Here is a 21,507-nt window from a genome sequence, read left to right as displayed (position 1 = left end):
GTACGCTTCCATTGGAGACATCAGTTTGGGCGCTCTCGGACTTACCAATGATTTTAGTGAATTTCATATTTTTATCAAATGAAAAGTTGTGGATTCTCAAGGCAAATGTTTAGGTATTGTCTTTAAAGCTTTTGACCATAACCAGTAGTGAAATCCTTTTTGCAATAAGTGTGGCAGCTTGATAGTTTAAAAACAGGTTGGGTAATGAAAGACCTCCTCTCTTTGGCATCTTGTAAGACCACAAATCTGACTCTAGGCTTTTTCCCTCTCCAAACAAATTTGTTAATGATTCTTTGCCATTTGGTTATCATAGTTTTACTGATGTCAATTAGAAGTGTTTGAAATAGAAAGTTCATTCTCGGTAGGACATTCATTTTGATAGTTGAAATGCAACCTAGCCAAGAAATTTGGAGTCTACCCCATCTTTCCAAGTCTTTGAGAAAAGGAGATTCTTGTAGGCCAACCTAAGCTCCCTGGAGAAAGGACAGGAGTAAGCTGTGGAAGATAGATTGAGACCCTATCAGCATCTGAAATTAGGGTGATGCAGAAATATATGTTTAATATGTATTTCCCTCCCTACATTGAACTGCTCAAATTTTGGAGCAAGATAAGTAGCTTCCTCTCTCATAAGCAGCTTCCATGAGAGCAAGCTCAAAGTGATGCATATTGGGGCAAAAAATTCCAACTTCACATATACACTGATGGGATCTGTGCTGGCAGCAACAGACCAAGAAAGGGATCTTAGGGTGGTAGTGGATAGCTCGATGAAGACTTCAACCCAGTGTGTGGCTGCTATGAAAAAAGGCAAATCCCATGCTGGCCATAATTAGACAACAATAGAGAATAAAACTGTTATGTATTATTGTTATGGTTAACCTCAAGACCTTTGGTCAAAGGAGCTAGTAAATAAATGGAATGGAATAAAACTGCTGCTATCATACTGCCCTTGTACAAAGCTATGGTGAGACCACACTTGGAATACTGTGTGCAGTTCTGGCCACCATTCCTAAAAGATATAGCAGAGCTTGAGAAGGTACAGAAAAGAGCAATGATGCATACCTGTCCCCTTCAGGATCAGAGGAGCATGCCTATTATATTAGGTGCTGTGGAGCACAGGCAGGATAATGCTGCTGCAGTTGTTTGTGGGCTTCCTATAGGCACCTGGTTGGCCACAGTGTGAACAGACTGCTGGACTTGATGGACCTTGGTCTAATCCAGCATGGCCTTTGTTATGTTCTAATGTTCCTGTTTACCAAGTGTAAAACTTCAGCAGCTGGAGCTGCTGAGGCTTAGGACTAAGTGAACAAGATGCTTATCTCCTACCCTCAAGCCTCAGCAATCTTGCACTACTGCTCTATAGGCAGGAAGATCTTCCTAAATGGTAATTCTCCATGCAATTCCTAAAACAAAAAAGGGGATGTACTAAAAGGAATGACAGGATTGCCCACTGGAAACAATGGGAGAAGCTTGCAAGCCCATTGGCAATAATGGGGGCAGGAATGCCAGTTGACTTTCATGGACTCCATTGAAATATATTAAAGCACAAAAAAGTTGCAAAGAAAATGCGGAATGGATTTTCTATTAAAATCTCTGGGCCCAAAAAGACTACTCTGGGATTGGAATGACAGCCCCAGAGTGGAATGACGATCTCAAGCCACAGAATCTATGCTCTGGGACTGTAAGGACAGGTTACAGAGAGGAATGACAGTCCCTGGGAATAGCAGAAGTGTCCTGGGACTGGAATGAGAGGTTGCAGAGTGGAATAACCCCTGGGAGTAGAAATGTTCAGGAATGTAATGATAGACCTCAAGTGGAATGACAGCCCATAGGAATAGGAGAAGTGTTCTGGGATTGGAATGACAGTCCCAGAATGCTTCTGGTACTCCTATGGGCTGTTATTCCACTCTGTGACATGTCATTCCAGTCCCAGAGCGCAAATTCTGTTCCCTGGGGACATTCTGTTCCCAGGCAGCCACCAGTCCAGATCTGGGATGATGATCCTGCTGTGGGATCGCCAGCCAAGGCAGCCACCCCCACCCCCAGTCCAGATCAAATTTAATGCCAGGGATCAGAGATACAAACTTTATAGAAGACACAGGCAAAGCCAATTAATGATACAAAAATGATACAAACAAAATACAAACATGATTAAAACAATAGCAAAAATAATTGACTTTGCCTGTGTTGTCTATGAAGTTCGTATCTCCAGTACCTGGCATTACATTTTATGGTATTTATTTATTTATTTGGTACACATGGCCCGGCCCTAGCTAGTGACATTTAAGCCATATCTGGCCCTCGTAACAAATGAGTTCGACACCCCTGGTCTAAAGTGTGCTGACTGGACTTGTCATCTTGAGATGTATGCTTTCTACAAGGTGCATGCATCCAGGATGTGACGGAAAGGGTAGGAAGACTCATCAAGCTCACAGATTATTATCCTTTCTTGCTCATTCATGAGAGAACAAATGATATTGCCTGGCACAGCCCAGAATGTAGTAAAAAAAGACTATGCGGCTCTCAGAAAGGTGAAAGACTTGGGGGGCCAGGTTGTGTTTTCGTCAGTTCTTTCTGTTGAAGGTTGTGTTGTGTTGGAAGGGAAAAAGGAATACTACAAATTAATGACTGGCTGCGTAGATGGTGTCGTCAAGAAAGGTTTGGATTTTGGACCATGGCTTATGCTTTCGAGATGAAGCTGTTCTATCGGGAGATGGTTTACACATCACGAGGGTAGGAAACGTGTTTGGTGAGAGCCTTGCAAACCTGATAAGGAGGGTTTTAACCTAAATCCTATGAGGGAGCGAGACAAAAACTTAAAGCCTAGTATGATGACAATAACTAGAGATGAGACTAATAAAGATTTGCAGGGAATGGCATGTATGCAAGGAAACATTAACTCATGGACCCCCATAAACACCTATAGAGGTATTAGGCAGGGCTGTTTTCTTGCCCCCCAGCTTTTTGCCTACTATATAAATAATCTAGTTAACACACTGAAAGCACCAGATTTGCATCCTCCTAAACTGGCGGACAGGCATATTCATATACTGCTCTACGCCGATGATGCGGTAATTCTTTCAAGAACCCCAGTTGGTCTCAGGAGGGCGCTTATGAGAGTGGCAACGTTTTGTGAGAAAGAACGCCTGATGATCAACTACGATAAAACAAAAGTCATGGCCTTTGGTAGACGTCCTAAATATAGGAGGTGGAGCATTAATGGCCACAGGCTGGAACAGGTCACCCAATATAAATATCTTGGAACGACAATCCAGGTATCTGGATCCAAGTTGGCCCATAATACTCATGCAGCCAATTTGGGGGAAAGGTCAGCCCGTTTGATAATCAATTTCCTCCGGACCAAAGGGACACATTACATTCCAGCAGCACTCAAACTTTATCAGGCAAAAACCCTAGCACAAATGCTATATGGAACACAACTCGACTCTTCACCCTCTAGTCTTACTCCCATTAACATGTGCAATCTAAGTTCCTTAGAGCTACCCTGCAATTGCCAAGATGTGTTCCAAATGCTCTGATACGTTTAGAAACCGGCATGATGAAGGTCGAGGCAAGGATTGCCTGTCCTCGATCTCTCTCTGGTTAAAAATTTACTTCAACCCTAATGGTCTTCTCCCACTGATCCTTTGTGACTCCTTTAGATCCAGATGGGTGATAGCCATAGATGTCAAATTAAACAACTTGGGTTTTACACCCCTAGCTTTACTTCAGTTAGGGTGGGAACAAGCTAAGTTAATTATATCCCAAAGGATCAAAGACATTGAGAGACAAACAGATCTAGCAAGGGCGCCTCTATTCACTGCACCCCTCCATACTAAATACATCCTAGCACCAGCAGCCTATCTCCATTATTTAGAGATAAATAATTACAGAAGGGCCTTTACCCTGGCCATATGTGCAGCCTTACCATCTGCTTTGCTTGAAGGGAAATATAAGAAGACACCCTGGGAAGAGAGATTCTGCCCCTGCAAATCAGGGGACTTAGAAACTGTTGAGCATGCCCTCCTGAACTGCAATTTCTATACATTACCCTGTTCGAAGTTTATTGAGCCCCTCTTATCAAGATTGAGACCTAACAGGGCAGGTGAAAGGTTTGAGATGCTCCTACAAGGGGATAATCCTTCAAACACTCTTCAAGTTGCGAAATTTTGTTTAGCAGCAATGAAAATTCGTCGCCTTAGAACAGCGCAATTGACAGATGTGTCCCAGCTGTAATTCTTTTTTAAAATGTTTTAAAAATGTTTTAAGACTCGGACTGTAATTCTTTGATTGTAAGAATCTATTAGTCCATGCTTTACGTTTTATCATGTTTTGTCTGGCTAATAAATTATCTATCTATTAACTCATGGATAAGAACAGAAACGAAAACTTCAGGGCACATAAACCATGGATTCTGATGTCTATACACTAATGTGCAGAGTATGGTAAACAAGCAGAGGGAACTTGAAGCCCTGATACAGAAAGGGGATTTTGACCTAGTAGGCATTACTGAAACTTTGTGGGATGTCACTCACGATTGGAATATTAGGATTGAGGAGTACAACTTGTTTAAAAGGGATAGATTAGGAAGTGGGGAGGAGTAGCATTACATGTCAAGGATGTGTATACTTGTGAAGAAGTACATGAATTTGAGCATGGAAGTTCAGTCGAGAGTCTATGGGTAAAGATAAAAGGAGTAAGAAATACTAGTGATATTATGATGGGTGTCTGCTATTGACCATCAAACCAAGTAGAGGACTTGGATGAGACACTCCTAGACCAGATTACAAAGCTCTCAAAGAGACGGGTGTGACGGATAAGGGGTTAATCTGCAGCAAGAGCTGACAGACCAAGAGTGGGCGGAGCCAGAGAGCTGACACTCTGAGCTCTGAGAGACACAAAACATTTGAAGCTTTGGGACCCATCCTGGATAGAAGGCTGTGAAAGTAGTCAAAGCTTGGGATCAGCCAGAGAGGGCTGTGATAGATTGGAAGCTTGGTAGCGAGACTGAGCGGAAGCCAGACTGTACTCTGTGAAACTGAGGGATTCTGTTAAAGCCAAAGCTATTGAAACATACACAACCTGTGGCAGTGACAGGAGTGAGAATTGGGTTAGAGAGGGCCCATTCTCAGGTCACAAAGGGGAATTAGTCTCTGAGGTAGAGCTATTCCGGTGGCAGGGAGGTGTGGAGGATTACAGCCACTGGTAATCAGAGAGAAATGGAAGAGGGATTTTTATTTCCCCAAACTTCTGTGAGTTCTCTGAGGATGGAAACGAACTCAGACTTCCTTCACTCCTGTGAGCTAGGCTGGGGACAGAGTCTGAGAGTCTGAATCTGAGTAAGCGTGAAACTAAGAACTGAAGGAACTTGAGTGAAGAAAACATCTAAGCTATCTCTGAAGTAATCTTATGTAGATAAACCTGACTTTGAGTTTTCCCTCCAATTTCTGCCTTTTCCTTGAAAATCAATCGCTGTGAGTTCTGTTCAATAAACTTCCCTGTTTTGTCTGTTTAAGTTAAAAAGCCTCGTGTCATATTTCTCTCTGAGGTAAATACTGGTGTGGGACTGGAGGAGAAGGAAAATAATCTCCTCACAAATATACTCAGGCCAACGATTTTCCCTCAGCATATACGACCAGGCTGAGAGAGTGGGATATTGAAGCGGTTGAAAAGGGGGTGTGTCATAACGGGACATGGTGGTTGGGCTTCCTGTTCTGAAAACCTCCAGACTAACAAAGACAACATTCAACAATAGCCATGCAGATTAGTTTTGGATTACACACATTAACAGATCACTTCAGGATACAATGGTTCCATATTAACATACCATACCCTCATTAGCACATTATCTTGATACTTACAGGACAATGATTAGCACATTACTTTTGCAGGACAGTACTCAGCTCAAACCCAACCCCTTTCTGACTATATATTACTCTTCCTACACACTTGACACTGAGAGACACTGTCCTTCAGTGTTACTACTCTGAAGATGCCTGCCACAATTGCTGGTGAAACGTCAGGAAAGAAAAATTCCAAGACCACGGTTACACAGCCCGATAACCTACAAGAACCAATCTTTTTAAAGATTTGAGAAATGAAAAAGACACATTTAAGAAGTGGAAGGAGGGCCTTACAACCAAGGATGAATATAATCAAATAACTAGTACTTGTAGGGACAGTGTTAGGAAAGCTAAAGCTCAATATGAGCTTAAGCTAGTGAGAGATCCTTAACACAACAAAAAAGGGTTCTTTTCCTATGTTCAGAATAAGAAAAAGAACAAGGACATAATAAGCCCATTGCTGGAAACAGAAAGTGAAATTCTAACAAAAGTTGAAGAGAGCGCAGAACTGCTCAATTCCTACTTTTCCTCAGTCTTCTTTTGCGAGGGAAATGGTGCTCAACATGGCATCAACAGAACACATGATGAGGGAAGGGAGCTGCAGCCTAGGATTGGCATTCGGATATTGCATAAACACCTAGTCTCTTTAAATGAAACAAACTCCTCAGGGCCAGATGAATTGCACCCAAAGGTCATGCTGGGCCGCAGGGCTACTTTAAACAGTGAAGTAGCCAAGTTTGCAGATGACACCAAATTATTTAGGGTGGTTAAAACAAAATCGGACTGTGAAGAGCTCCAGAAGGATCTCTGCATACTGGAAGAATGGGCATTAAAATGGCAAATGAGATTCAATGTGAGTAAGTGTAAAGTGATGCATATTGGGACAAAAAATCCCAACTTCACATATACACTGATGGGATCTGTGCTGGCAGCGACAGACCAAGAAAGGGATCTTGGGGTGGTAGTGGATAGCTCAATGAAGATGTCAAACCAGTGTGCGGCTGCTGAAAAAAGGCAAATTCCATGCTGGCCATAATTAGACAAGGAATAGAAAATAAAACTGCTGGTATCATACTGCCCTTGTACAAATCTATGGTGAGACCACACTTGGAATACTGTGTACAGTTCTGGTCACACACCTAAAAAATGATATTACAGAGCTTGAGAAGCTTGCCCCAAAATGTGGTGATGACTCCCAACTTGAAAGGCTTTAAGAGGGGAGTGGACATGTTCATGGAGGAAAGGGGTATTCATGACTACTAGTTAAAATGGATACTAGTCATGATGCATACCTATTCTCTCCAGGGTCAGAGGAGCATGGCTATTATCTTAGGTGCTGTGGAGCACAGGAAGGATGGTGCTGCTGCAGTAGTCTTGCCTGGGGGCTTCCTAGAGGCACCTGGTTGGCCACTGTGTGAATAGACTGCTGGACTTGATGGGCCTTGGTCTGATCCAGCTGGGCTTTTCTTATGTTCTATCTGGTCTCTCCTTTTTAGTCCCACAGTTTGGGATGGGACCAGACTTTTCCATAATCATGATTTGTTAAAGAAATAAAATTTAAATTTAATTGCACGTTTTGAAATAACTGCCCTCAAAATGCAGTGGGAAGAGTCAGAAATGACAACTGATAGTTGAAGATGGGGAAGATTTTAAAGCACTGGGTGTGCCTCAGATGATGGAGCTGGATAGGGGGATATATAAAAGCCTGAGTGACAGCCTGCCTCCGTGATGGAAATGTGCTCTGGACTTGGTAGGAAGATGCACTCTCTGAAACCAATCCCAAAGACCTCCCCCATTGTACTTTAGGCTTCCAAGGGGGCACCCTTCAAAAATCTGAGAGAAGTTGGGGAATCAAACTGGAGGAGGAGACGGGGGCCTTACACTTAGCATTTAAAAAGGTTTTTCATTTGTGTTGGTTCTTAGATTCCCTTGACGACAGCCACTGTGCAGGAATCTCTTTCCGCACTCTGAGCATTGAAACAGTTTGTCCCTGTATGGGTTCTTCGATATCTTTGAAGAGGACCACTGCAACTGAATTTTTTCCTATACTCTGAGCATTCAAAAGGTTTCTCCCCTGTGTGGGTTCTTAAATGCTTTTGAAGTTCACCATAACAAATAAATCTCTTTCCACACTTCGACAAAGCAAAAGTTTCTCCCCCCTCCCCCCGTGTGGGATATCTGATGTTGTTGAAGATTGCCATTGAAATGGAATTTCTTTCCACACTCTAAGCATTCAAAAGGTATCTCCAATGTGGGTTCTTAAATGCTTTTGAAGATCGCCACTAAAACGAAATCTCTTTCCACACTCTGAGCAGTCAAAAGGTTTCTCCCCAGTGTGAGTTCTTTGATGCTGTTGAAGATGGCCATTCTGACTGAATCTCTTTCCACACTCTGAGCATTCAAAAGGTTTCTCCCCTGTGTGGGTTCCTTGATGTCTATGAAGATGGCTAATCTGACTGAATCTCTTTCCACACTCTGAGCATTCAAAAGGTTTCTCCCCTGTGTGGGTTCTTTGATGTCTATGAAGGTGGCTAATCTGAATGAATCTCTTTCCACACTCTGAGCATTCAAAAGGTTTTTCCCCTGTGTGGGTTCTTCGATGCTTTTGAAGAGTGCCCTTGAAACGAAATCTCTTTCCACACTCTGAGCAGCCAAAAGGTTTATCCCCTGTGTGGGTTCTTTGATGCTGTTGAAGATTGCCATTCTGAGTGAATCTCTTTCCACACACTGAACATGCAAAAGGTTTCTCCCCTGTGTGGGCACTTAAATGCTTTCGAAGACCACCAGTCTGACTGAATCTCTTTCCACACTCTGAGCATGCAAAAGGTTTTTCCCCTGTGTGATGTCTTAAATGCTTTTGAAGATCGCCACTAAAACGAAATCTCTTTCCACACTCTGAGCATTCAAAAGGTTTCTCCCCTGTGTGGGTTCTTAGATGCTTTTGAAGATCGCCACTAAAACGAAATCTCTTTCCACACTCTGAGCAGTCAAAAGGTTTCTCCCCTGTGTGGGTTCTTTGATGCTGTTGAAGATTGCCATTCTGAGTGAATCTCTTTCCACACTCTGAGCATTCAAAAGGTTTCTCCCCTGTGTGTGTTCTTAAATGCAGTTGAAGATTGCCACTCAGACTGAATTTCTTTCCACACTCGGAGCATTCAAAAGGTTTCTCCCCTGTGTGGGTTATCTGATACTGTTGAAGACCACCATAGCAACTAAATCTCTTTCCACACTCTGAGCATTCTAAAGGTTGCTCCCTTATGTGTGTTCTTAAATGCTTTTGAAGATCACCACTTAAATGAAAACCCTTTCCACACTCTGAGTATTCAAACCCTGTGTGGTTTCTTTGATGCTGTTGAAGATTGCCATTCTGAGTGAATCTCTTTCCACACTCTGAGCATTCAAAAGGGTTCTCCCCTGTGTGGATTCTTAAATGCTTTTGAAGATCACCACTAAAATGAAATCTCTTTCCACACTCAGAGCAGTCAAAAGGCTTCTCCCCTGTGTGAGTTCTTAAATGCTTTTGAAGATCACCACTAAAATGAAATCTCTTTCCACACTCTGAGCATTCAAAAGGTTTCTCCCCTGTGTGGGTTCTTAAATGCTGTAGAAGTTTGCCATTGAAATGGAATTTCTTTCCACACTCTGAGCAGGCAAAAGGTTTCTCCCCGGTGTGGGTTCTTTGATGCTGTTGAAGATTTCCAGTGCGACTCAATTTCTTTCCATTCTCTGAGCATGTAAAAGGTTTCTCCCCTGTGTGGGTTCTAAAATGCATTTTAAGACTGCCACTTTGACTGAATCTCTTTCCACACTCTGAGCATTCAAAAGGTTTCTCCCCTGTGTGGGTTCTTTGATGTATTTGAAGATTGCCATTCTGACTGAATCTCTTTCCACACTCTGAGCATTCGAAAGGTTTCTCCCCTGTGTGGGTTCTTTGATGCTGTTGAAGATGGTCACTCACACTGAACTTCTTTCCACACTCTGAGCATTCAAAAGGTTTCTCCTTTGTGTGGGTTCTTAAATGCTTTTGAAGAGAACCACTAAAACGAAATATCTTTCCACACTCTGAGCATTCAAAAGGTTTCTCCCCTGTGTGGGTCCTCTGATGTTGTTGAAGATGGCCATTCTGACTGAATCTCTGTCCACACTCTGAGCACTCAAAAGGTTTCTCCCCTGTGTGGGTTCTTAAATGATTTTGAAGATTGCAACTCTGACTGAATCGCTTTCCACACTCTGAGCATTGAAAAGGTTTCTTCCCTGTGTGGGCTCTTCGATGATGTTTAAGAGTGCCACTGTGACTTAATCGCTTTCCCCACTTTGCGTACTGAAAATGTTTCTCCCTTGTGTGCATTTTTTGGTGCACAAGGAGTTTTGATCTGTATCTGAAGTTCTTCCCACACCAAAAGCATTTATGTGCCCCTATTATGCCAAGCTTCGGGGAAAGTGCATTTCCTTTTCTTCCACAAGAGAACATCCTTCTACTTTCTATGCAGATAAATGGCTTCTCTCCCGAATTAATTCCTTGGTTTTGCAAAAGGTATGATTTCTGTGAGAAGCTCTTGCAACAGTCTGAGTAGCTATACAGTTTCTCCCTTTTATGTGTTCTTTGATGCCTAACAATTTCTGTTGTATGAAGGAAACTCTTGCCACACTCCATGCATTGATGAGTCTTCTTTGCACTGTGCATTTGCAAATGGATATCATATTGGGTTTGATCTGAGAAGTTCATTCCACACTCCAAGTACTTATATGCTTCCTCCACCATGTGCCTTCGTCCATGGAAATCCCGCCCTTTGCCAGAAATTGGTTTACCTTTCTTCTTGACCATCTGACATCCTTTCTGCCTCTTTGGTCCGCCTTGATTCCTGAAGTTTCCTTTCATATCTTCACTCTTCACTTCATCTGTTAAGAGTTGAGACACTTCCTCATCAACTACCTTACACTGATCATCCCCTGCTGGAATGAAAAGAGAGATCCTATTAGCCATACAAGGAGCTCTGATCATCCACACAAAAAACATTTCAGTGGCTTTTTCCTGCTCTATATTGAAGAGTACATTTAATTCTTTGCTTTTTCTGAAGAGAACCCCTGAAATCCCGCAACTTTCTCCTCTATATGTGCTGCTGGAATAAAGAAAGAGGTCCATTCAGCACCTATGTAAGAAGCCAAGCAACCCATCAGGCACTGCTCACTAATCGGTCTATATTTCCTTTATCAGTCCTTACTCCCCTGCCCCAGCTGAGTTGCTGGTCACACCTTATCAGGCCCCCCAGGGGAGCAGTTTGATATTCTGCCTATCCCTCCCTTATCTATTTTGCCCATGTGTACTTTTTTCCCTTACAGTGGCAAACAATCATTCTCCCACTGCTCACATTTGAGTTGACATGCAACTCTTTTTAGTCTCCACTACTGATGTATATGCATGACTAAACAGAAGAGACATAGAAGAAACTTTTATACTCCACTTTTCTCTACCAAAAAGAGTCTGAAAGCACCTTACAAATCACAATTCTTTCCCCTCTCCACAGCAGACACCGTGTGAGGTAGGTGGAGCTGAGAGACTTCTAAGTGAACTGTGACTGACCAACGTTCACCCAGGTGTGTGTGTGAGTGTGAGTGAGAGAGAGACACACACACACACACACTTAATAAGATGCAGAGACACCCAGCACCACACTCCCATTACATAGGAGCACTTCGGACACCCCACTGGACCTTGCCGGATGGAGCCAGGAGCACCCTGCACGTGGCAAATGGCACCTTGGGCCCAGAACAAGGTAAGTGGCCTGGACTCCATCTTGGAGGTGGTTGCAGAGCAGAACTTGGATCTTTGGACTCTTCTCCTGCATCCTCTTGCATGGAAATCACCTCTGGAACAGCTGCCTTTCTGAACACCTTTTGCATAACCAAGAAGGTGGCCAGAATATCAAGATCTGCCTAACAACTTTTTTTAAAATAAATTTTTATTAATTTTTATAACATAAAACAAAACAAATACAATAATAATCATATAAAAATTTAAAAAAGAAAATACAAAAGAATATCTATATATACTTATTGGTACATACATGGTTACAAAATTATAAGGTCCAAAAAGATACCCCTTCAACCCTCCACCCACCTTAAAAAAGTGACCCATCACCCGACTTCCGAAGAAGTGTCTTAACAGTTTTAAAAATATCTATTAACAGTAAAATATAAAAATATTAAAACTAGTTTCTATAACTCACTAATTAAAGTAATAAAATCCATTTTTGCCAGTTTATTCCAATATGTGATAGCCTTTGACCAAGTTTTTTTAAATTCTTCCATATCTTTTCCATGTAGGAATTCGGTTAATTTGGCCATCCTCATATACATCCATAATTTCTCTCTCCAGTCACGAATTGAAGGTTTATTCACTTGCTTCCAAACTTCAGCTATTACAATTCTTGCAGCAGCAAAACCATATTGACAAATAACCCTGTCATTATTACTCATATTTTTTGTGGAATTCCCAATAAACAAAATGCAGGTTTTCTTTTTACTCTACCATTAATCAAATTATTAGTTTCCCTAATAACTTTTCCCCAAAAACTTCCAATTGTTTTACATATCCACCATACATGCATAAAAGTGCCTCTTTCCTTTCCGCATTTCCAACATAAATCCATATCTCCTTTTTTCATTTTAGATATCATCACAGGTGTTATATACCATCTATAAAACATTTTATATAAGTTTTCTCTGATTTCATTAGTTATTGTAAATTTAAATTCTCTCTTCCATATGTTTTCCCATATTTCCAAATGAATATTAAATCCTAACTCCTTCATCCATTTCACCATTACTGGTTTAATTCTTGTTTTAAATTAGTTTCAATTAATAATTTATATATTCTTCCTATCAATCCCTTATTTCCCTTTATTAATATTTTTTCCAATTTGGATGTATTTTTATTAAATCCAAGTTGATATACCTTTTAATTTATAATACAAAAACCAGTCCTTAATATTAAGTTCTTCTCTACTTCTTAAAACCCATTCTCCCTCCGTACATTCAATAATTTCTCTATATACATCCATTTCTAAATTTAAATGTATCCCTCTCTTCATATAAGCTTCTACTAGATTGATCCATCCCGGGGTCTTATTTTCCAAAATCCTTCTATATTTTTTCCAAATTTGAAATAATCCAACTCTAATAATGTGAATATTGAAATCTTTATTTACCTTCTCCTTATCATACCATAAATATGCATGTCATCCAAAACGTAGGTTAAAACCTTCTAATTCTAATATTTTGGTATTCTCTAACAAAATCCAGGTCTTTAACCAGGCGAAACAGGATGCCTCATACATTCTTAAATCTGGTAATCCTAAACCTCCTGTTTCCTTTAATTCAATTAAATTATTATATGCTATTCTGTGCCTTTCCTTTCCCCACAGGAAGTTTAAAATATCTCTTTTCCAAGCTTTAAATATTTTGGCCCCTTTTATAATTGGTAAATTTTGAAATAAAAAAAGCATTTTGGGTAAAACCATCATTTTAATTACCGAAATTCTACCCCATAGCGATAGAGGTATTTTTTCCCAATTTTTCAAATCTGTAATAATTTGCTGCCATATCTTAATATAGTTATTTTAAAATAAATTAAGGATGTTTGAGGTTAACCAAATACCCAAATATTTTATTTTATGTTCAATAGAGAAGCCTGAATGTTGTGATAGTTCTTGCTGCTGCAACAATGTCATATTCTTAACCAATATTTTAGTTTTATTTTTATTTATTTTAAAACCTGCAAGCTTTCCATAAACCTCAACCGTTTTGTTCCATTCTCCAATTTGACTAATAGGATTAGTTAAAAAACAAACTAAATCATCAGCGTAAGCTTTAACCTTAAAATGATTTCTCCCAAGTTGACAACCTATCATAACTGTATTATTTCTAATCTTCCTCAATAAAATTTCTAACGTTAAAATAAACAATAAGGGTGAGAGAGGACAGCCTTGTCTTGTACCTTTTTGGATTTCAAATTGTGATGTCAAACTACCGTTAATCAACAATCTAGCCGTTTGATAAGTGTAAATATTTCTAATAGCTGATTGAAAAGTTTGTCCAAAACCCATATATTCTAATACTTTTTTCATAAATCTCCAATTTACATTATCAAATGCTTTTTCTGCATCTAAAAATATCACCGCAATAGGTGTAATAACAGATTCTGCATTTTCTATAAGATCCAATACTAATCTGACATTTTGACTAATCAGTCTACCTGGAAGAAAACCAGCCTGATCCTCGTGTATAACCTGGTTCAATACAATTTTCAATCTATTCGCTAAAATAGCTACAAAAAGTTTATAATCATTATTCAATAATGAGATTGGTCTATAATTTTTGACATCCAATAAATCCGAGTTTGGTTTTGGTATTAATACTATATTTGCTTGTTTCCAGGTATGCGGGATGGATCTATTCTGCAAGCAATGATTCATTACTCTTAATAAATGTGGAGATAATTGTTCTATAAAAGTTTTATAATAAAATGCTGTAAATCCATCTTCGCCTGGAGATTTATTTAACTTTCTTTTACCTATACTGTAACTGTTTTTAATTCCTCCATAGTTATATTAGAATCCAATAAATCTTCATGTTCTTGTGAAAGTCCATCCCAATCGAATTGGTTTAAATACACCTCTATTTCCTTCTCTGGAACAACACTTTGTCTGTAAAGAGTTGAATAATAATCTATGAAAGTTTCCATAATTTTTGCTTATCTGTTATTGTTTTACCATCCCTCTTTATTTTTAATATAGGTAATTTCCTCTCTTTATATTTGAGTTGCCAAGCTAATAATTTACCCAGTTTATTGGCATGTTCAAAAAATTTCTGTCTATTAAACATTATTTTTTTCTCTATTTCTGATGTTATTAAAAATTCATATTGATGTTGTAGTTTTTTTAACCTATCCATCTGTTCTTGTTTAAATAATTTGTCTTGTAATTTTCTTAGCTGTTTCTCTCCCTGTTTAATTTCCTCTAAAATCTTCTTTTGCATCTCCCTCTCTCTAAACCATCTTGAATTTTGTTGTATTAATAATCCTCTAACTACTGCTTTACCGGCGTCCCATACTGTTTCATCCGAGATTCCTGTATCTGCATTTTCAGAAAAATATTCTATATATCTATTTTTAACTTATCTACTATTTTCTTGTTTTTCAAGTAGTCGGATAGCAGGCAAATCCCATCTTCTCCTTACCCTCTCTCCTCCCAGTTCCTGCCAGCTGTCAATAACACAATTACTGAGTGATTGTCAGTCGTCAATAATCCCCTCATATTTTGATCACCCTAGCTCCCCCCTTTTCACTATTCAATCTTTCCCCAATTTTGAAGCAATCTTACCTTTGTGCCCCAATGCGCACATACTCAGTGAGTCAGTTTGCCCCAGGGCAGAACCCAGCCATAAATATTGGCACCCTGGCACATGCCAGTGGCACTTCATTTGGATCCACTGAACGCCCCACGGAACCTATACACTGCTGTCATGTAGACAAGATGTGAGTTCTACACCTGGTGTGCAGTCCTTTTTCCCCTTCCCCTCTTGTAGCTGCCATTCTGGAAACTCGTTCTGCAGGAAAGGTGACTATGAACCGCTTGGGAATCTCAAACCTTTACTTTCTTAGCTCTATGTGTGTTGGGAATTGTATGTTTGTGTGTGTTTTTACCCTGTTTGGTTACTTTTAATAAAACCCTTAAAATTAATAAAGGCCTCCTTGTTATTGGGGTTGCTCTCCACCTGGCTAGCTCACCCAGGGGCAGAACTGGTTAAAAGGTCCCCTTGCCAGCCTCTTGCATAGCTCTAGCTAGTCTCCAGATAATTTCCCCAAATAAAGGAGACCACTGCGGCTGGCGTACCACAGTCCCAACCATTGTAATGGGGATGGCTGCATTCCAGATCACAGTCAGAGGCGCTGACGGTAATCCCATCAGGGGGACAAGTGTGATGTAAAGATTGGCAACTGAGAAATTATGATGGGGCCCCTTCCAGAGTCTTCCTGAGGGCCTCTCAGTCTTGCATTGGCCTCAGCTAAGGCACCCTCTCTGGCTTGGGCATGGCCACAACACTGGCCTTTGTTGCCCCTGGGCCAGCCAAGACACTCGGGTCACTCTACCTGGGCATGCTGAATATCACTTTCGCTGCCACCCCACCAGTTTGCACCTTTGGCACCTTACCCAGAGAGGCCACACACCCATAGTTCTCCAGCATGACTTCCTTGTAGAGAGCTCTTTGGTTTGGATCCAGCAGGGCCCACTCTGCCTCAGTGAAATACACAGTCACCTCCTCAAAGGAAACGGGAGACTGAAAGAAAAAAGCAGATTCCTTCGTCAGAGATCATGCCAAGCAGAGATGGCACTTTTTAAGGGGACATTCTGGGAGGGTGCTGGCGTGTGTAAAAAGAGTGACGTTCAGAGCCTCTTGGCTGGGCCCCTTAACAAAAACTGCAGAAGAAAAGCCCCCATGAAAAAGGAGGGACCCAGTTTGTCCCCTGCTCATCTTGCTTACCTGGACTGGAGGTGCAACACCTGTTTCTACACCTTTGCAAACAAAATGGATCAACACTGTCTCTTCACTGCCTGTGAGGGAGGGAAAAGTGGAAGAAAGCATATTAGCCTCTACTTCATATTTCGTTTGACTGTTTGAATCGTGCTTCTGTCAGAGTAACAAGTTGCTCATAATAATCTGACAGAGACAGCTGACAGATAGCTGTCAGATCAGAGGCATCTAAGCTGATGTAAGAGGCAGCAATAGCCTTGCAGGTTCTAGGGTGAACTGCAACTAACTGGTTTGAAGCAGTAAGGATGATGTAATACTGTGGCCAGGTCTACAGGTGGCCTAATTGGTTTCAGGTGGAGTTCTGTATATAAGCCTATGTAACTGTAACTCTGTGTTGGGAATTTTGGTGGAGAGAAGTGTACGTGATGGTTTGTCTTTTGTATCTGTGCACTGTAAATTAAACAACACTGTTTTCTATAAAGCAAGGAGTTCTGGTGGTGTGTCCTGGATAACTACTAATCCGCCTGCTTCCACGTCAGCTTCATGTATCCCCGTCCCCAGGGCTGTGAAACTCTGCCCTATGTACACTTTGAAAATGTCTAACGCTTTGTAGTGCATTGTAGGAGAGGCAAAAGTACAAGGAATCCATGAGCCTCAGGGGCTCTAAATGCTGCTGTCATGTTTCAGACTCCTGTGATACTTTAAACCTGTCCTGTGACTGCTGGAGCTCAAAAACATGGCAGAATCTCTTCTGGATCAGACCAAAAGCCCAGGCAGGCTATTCTCCCACCAGCTGGGCCCTCCTTGAGTCTAGTCTGATGGGAGATAAAGAGGGAGGCGAAAATGACATCACATGGCACCTCGCTGTCACATCTGGCTAAAGAACCAGATGTGAATCGGTCACATCTTGAAACTCAGGGCAATATCAGTGAGTACCTGGAGCGTCTACTGACCAACTAATGTCACAACTGGGTTTTCAGCCAGAGGAAACATCAATGTGACATCACATCCGCCCAAAGCCCCTCCCCAAAGCTGCTGGGCATGCCACTCCAGAGCCATGCCTAGTCTGTCATCCTATTTCCTGTAGTGGCACGTCAGATGCCCCGCTAAGCATGAGCGCAAAACACATTCTCCCACTATTTCTGACCCCTAACAACTGGCTGGCAGAGCTTTACTGCCCAGAACATGCAGGCTCCATTTATTCAAGAGACCGAAGAGCTCAGTCCAGATTTGGGCAGAACCATCAAGGTCACTAGCTCATCCCATCCTAATCAGTTGAACCAGCACCTCTGTGGGAAGATGGGAGGGAGATGAGATCACTCTTTCCCCCTGAGAACATCATTCCGTTCAGACTGGTTAGCACCTTCCAGAGACTTCTCCCAAAAGTCCACCTTGATTGGGAGTCAGATCATCTGACCTGAGTCCACTTTTCCATAAATTGGCTATGCCTTATGGTTGTCACTCTTCCTCTATGCTTCAATTTCAGCATGTGACTCTGTCACCTTAAACAATATCCTTATAGCTTTTAAGATCAGTGACTATGTTGTTATGGTTTTCAATATATTTAGTGTTAAAAGTATAGATTATTGACCAACTTCAGCATAGGCTTGAAAGGATTCTTTGGATTTTATGAATAAGACAATAAAACTGGGATATGTGAATGGATGGGAAAGGATGCTTAGAGAAACAAAGAGAGAATAACACATAGTGCAGTCAACAGAAATCAGAGGCTTGAGAACCGAGGCCAGACAGGCTTGTGGTTTGCTGACATGAAAGTACAGAGAAAAAAATAGTTCGAAGTAACCTTTTAAAGCTCTCTTACTCCTTCACCCCCAAAGGGAATAGAGATTTCCTTACCTATGTGATTTTGTTTGGCCTTTAAAGTATATGGAAATGCATTATATGCAAATTTAAAAATTACTTGTTTAGTCTTCGTGGTCAATAGCCTTTGAAGAATTATGTGAGAAGTGGAAATTTTATTTTGAGAATGTATTTTGATAGATGAACTTTATACATCATCTGTCCATCTGACATGGGGTCAAAGTTTAAAGATTAAGGTTTATCAAGGGGAATTTTGTCTGATTAATGTATTTTATGTCTTTTGGTGTGTGAGAATATGTCTTTCAATGTATGAGAATGTTATAGCTTTCCCAAAACAATATTTTACTGGTTTTACTGGAAAACAACTCTTTAAAAAAGGTATGTGTGTGTATGTATAATGTAGCCAGCTAGATTTATTGTTTTATATGCCTTTTATCTAATTGACTAAGTAGCCTGTATTTTAATCTCTTTTTTTAACTTTTCTATTAATAAAACCATTTTGAGCTTTATGATTTTTGAGTTTACTGGCCTAACCCAGTGATTTCGGTTACCCTACTGGTATACTACTGGGGGTCAGTTGTCATAGTCCTTACCACATAAGAGGGCATTTTGGCCATGCTCCTGGGCCTGGGCCCACTGCCATTCCTCCAACAGAGCTCTTTCCATCTCACAGAACTCAGCTTCCATCTTCACAGATGGACCCCACCTCTGAAACAGCAGTGAAAGAGGGGGATAAGAGAAGGAATTGAAGACCCCAGGAAATGGATCGTGCCCAACTCCCAGACTCCCCACCTTTCTATCAGCAGACCTGGTAGGGTTTTCCTTCAACCTTGGTGAATTATCTGGAGGGATTAAAAAATTCCCTAGAAGTATCTGCTGAAGCAGGTTCTTAAATCTCCCATTTGGATAATTAACACTTGAACAAGGACAGGGACGTTTTAGGAGAAGGTTGGATATCATAGTTTGAATTGGAATACATGGAAAGAAAACCCCTCACCTGTTCTGCCTGCCTCTTCTCCTCTGCCTGACTCAGGAGGAAGCCTTCAGCCAGGGCCACCGCTTGGGAACTGGTCTCCGGCCCACACCCTCTGACCCAGCGCTGCATTTCCTGGGGCAGGAGGCTTAGGAACTGCTCCAGGATTACCAGGTCCAGGATCTGCTTCTTGGTGTGTCTCTCTGGATTCAGCCAGTGGTTGCAAAGTCCATGGAGCTGGCTGCAAAACTCTCGGGGCCCACTGACCTCACAGTAGCGGAACTGCCGGAAGTGTCGGCAATGTACTTCTGAGTTCAGAGGCTTCTGTTCCCAGGTCTCTGGCTCAGCTCTCTCCCAGAATTCAATGCCACTCCCAGCCTGGATGGGCTGGGGGCCTTTCCTTGATCTCTTGCCAGGTCCAGGTCTTTCCGGGTCCTGGTCTTCCATCTCCTTCTATTGGGTCACCTCCGACTGTGAAATATGCTTTTACTCACTTGGCTACAAAGAAAGGATTCTCTCTGCAGGGTAGAGACAGATAGCAATCGGCAAGAAAGAAAACAAAAGAGAATGGAGACACATAGTGGATCAGAACCAAAGTTGCACTTGTGGTTTGTAATATCGTTTTGCTATAGTACATACCAACATTTTTAAAGTTTTGCCTGTTGGGTTCTTTGGGAAAGGTAACTGCCTCTAGCTCTTTAATAATGCTAGACGCTTGTGTCTGATTATTGTTCAGGCTGTTCAAGGGGCTTTGGATGGCCACTAGGTGTCAGGAGAGAAGCCCACCCAAAGTCATAGTGGTCTCCTGCTTGGGTAGGGCAAGTGGAAATCTTACATTGGCACAGAGTGGGATTGCGTCAGGAGTGTGGCCTGTGCATAGAACAGGGCTGAATTGACTTCCTGGCGCCCTCCAGGTCAGGGCCCAAGGGTGCTGGGATGAATAGGAGCTAGGGGAGGCAATGAACCCTGCCAAACATACAAGGTTGCCAATTCCAGGTCTGGAAAGTACTGGACATTTGGGGGCGGAGCCTGGGATATGATAGATGAGGGGGGGCATCTGCCAAAATCCTTAGTGGGACCGGAACCCATGCCTCCTGTGTCCGGGGGGGGGGGAGATGTGTACATCTCTTGCCTGGCAAATGGATGCTGCTCTCCCATCCAAACCCCAACACAGAAGGGAGAATTTGTCCTTCTGTCACGGCTTGCTTGAGCCAAGTGAGCTGGGGAGGTTATTAGGTCGGGGAGACTTGTTTTAGCTGTAGTGTGTGCAGAAAGGATCTAGGGACCATACACTGAACTTGAGCAAGCAGTGTGATGCGGCAGCTAAAAAGGCAAATGCAATCTTGGGTAGTATCAACAGAGGTAGTGTCCAGATCATGCAAAGAGATGGTATCACTTTGCTCTACTCTGGTTAGTCCTCACCTGGAGTGTTGTGTTCATTTACACAATACTGAACATGAACTGTTCAGTTTGGGGCACCACAATTTAAGAAGGATGTAGAGAAGCTGGAATGTGTCCAGAGAAGGGGAACAAAGATGGTGAGGGATCTGGAGACCAAGCCTTATGAGGAAAGGTTGAAAGATCTGGGTATGTTTAACCAGGAGAGGAAACAATTGAGAGATGATATGAGGGCTAAGTTTTTTTATGTTGCCCCTTAAGGTTAGACAGTTTGAGTGGTTCCTCAGTGGAACAGGCTTCCTCAGGAGATGATGGGCTCTCCTCTCCTGAAGGTTTTTAAGCAGAGGCAAGATGGCCATCTGTCAGCAATGCTGATTAGGCAGATCATGAGAGGGAGGGAAGGAAAGGATGAGTTAGTGCTCGGCTATTGTGACCCTTTCTTACATGCCCTGGGAAATGCCAATCACCACTTCGAGGTCAGGAAGTAATTTTCCTCCAGGCCAGATTGGCCGGGGATGCTGGAGGGTTGTTTTTTTTTTTGCCAACTTCTGGGCATGGAGTAGGGGTCACTGGGGGTGTGGGGGGAGGTAATTGTGATTTTCCTGCATTGTGCAGGAGGTTGGACTAGATGACCCTGGTGGTCCCTTCCAATGCATTGGTTCTATGATATGATTCTAGGTATGGGCAGCGGTGTCATGATCATCACAGCGATGCATGCCCATGTGCCATTTGTCCCTCCTGGATTGGTGGTCAGTAGGTCGATACCAGGGGTGTGGCCTTACCGGCATGCTCCGCCCCTCTTTGCTGTAACATGGGAGTCACCACCTGCAGTGATTGCTGAGTGTTGGTATTTCCATGGACACCATGGGTGGCATTGCTAGGATGTCTGGACTTTGGCAAAAGGTTTTTTAAAGTTTTCCTCTCCTCTGCTGGACAGTGCAG

The 21,507-nt window shown here is 41.9% G+C and overlaps 1 protein-coding gene across 1 annotated transcript; it reads right to left on the bottom strand.

Moving 5' to 3' along the window:
• Positions 1 to 8,073: 8,073 nt before the first annotated feature.
• LOC130475347 (zinc finger protein 79-like) lies at positions 8,074 to 8,988 on the bottom strand (the record flags this gene model as incomplete). Its single annotated transcript, XM_056847144.1, has 2 exons — positions 8,074 to 8,359; positions 8,528 to 8,988. Coding segments are annotated over 2 exons (747 nt in total), but the record flags the coding sequence as incomplete, so codon positions are not given.
• Between the last annotated feature and the right edge of the window lie 12,519 nt (positions 8,989 to 21,507).

This window comes from Euleptes europaea, chromosome 1, assembly GCF_029931775.1.
Source record: "Euleptes europaea isolate rEulEur1 chromosome 1, rEulEur1.hap1, whole genome shotgun sequence".
Classification (NCBI taxonomy): Eukaryota; Metazoa; Chordata; class Lepidosauria; order Squamata; family Sphaerodactylidae; genus Euleptes; species Euleptes europaea.
The sequence above is the reverse complement of the archived record's forward strand: the minus strand, read 5'-3'. Positions and strand labels throughout refer to the sequence as shown.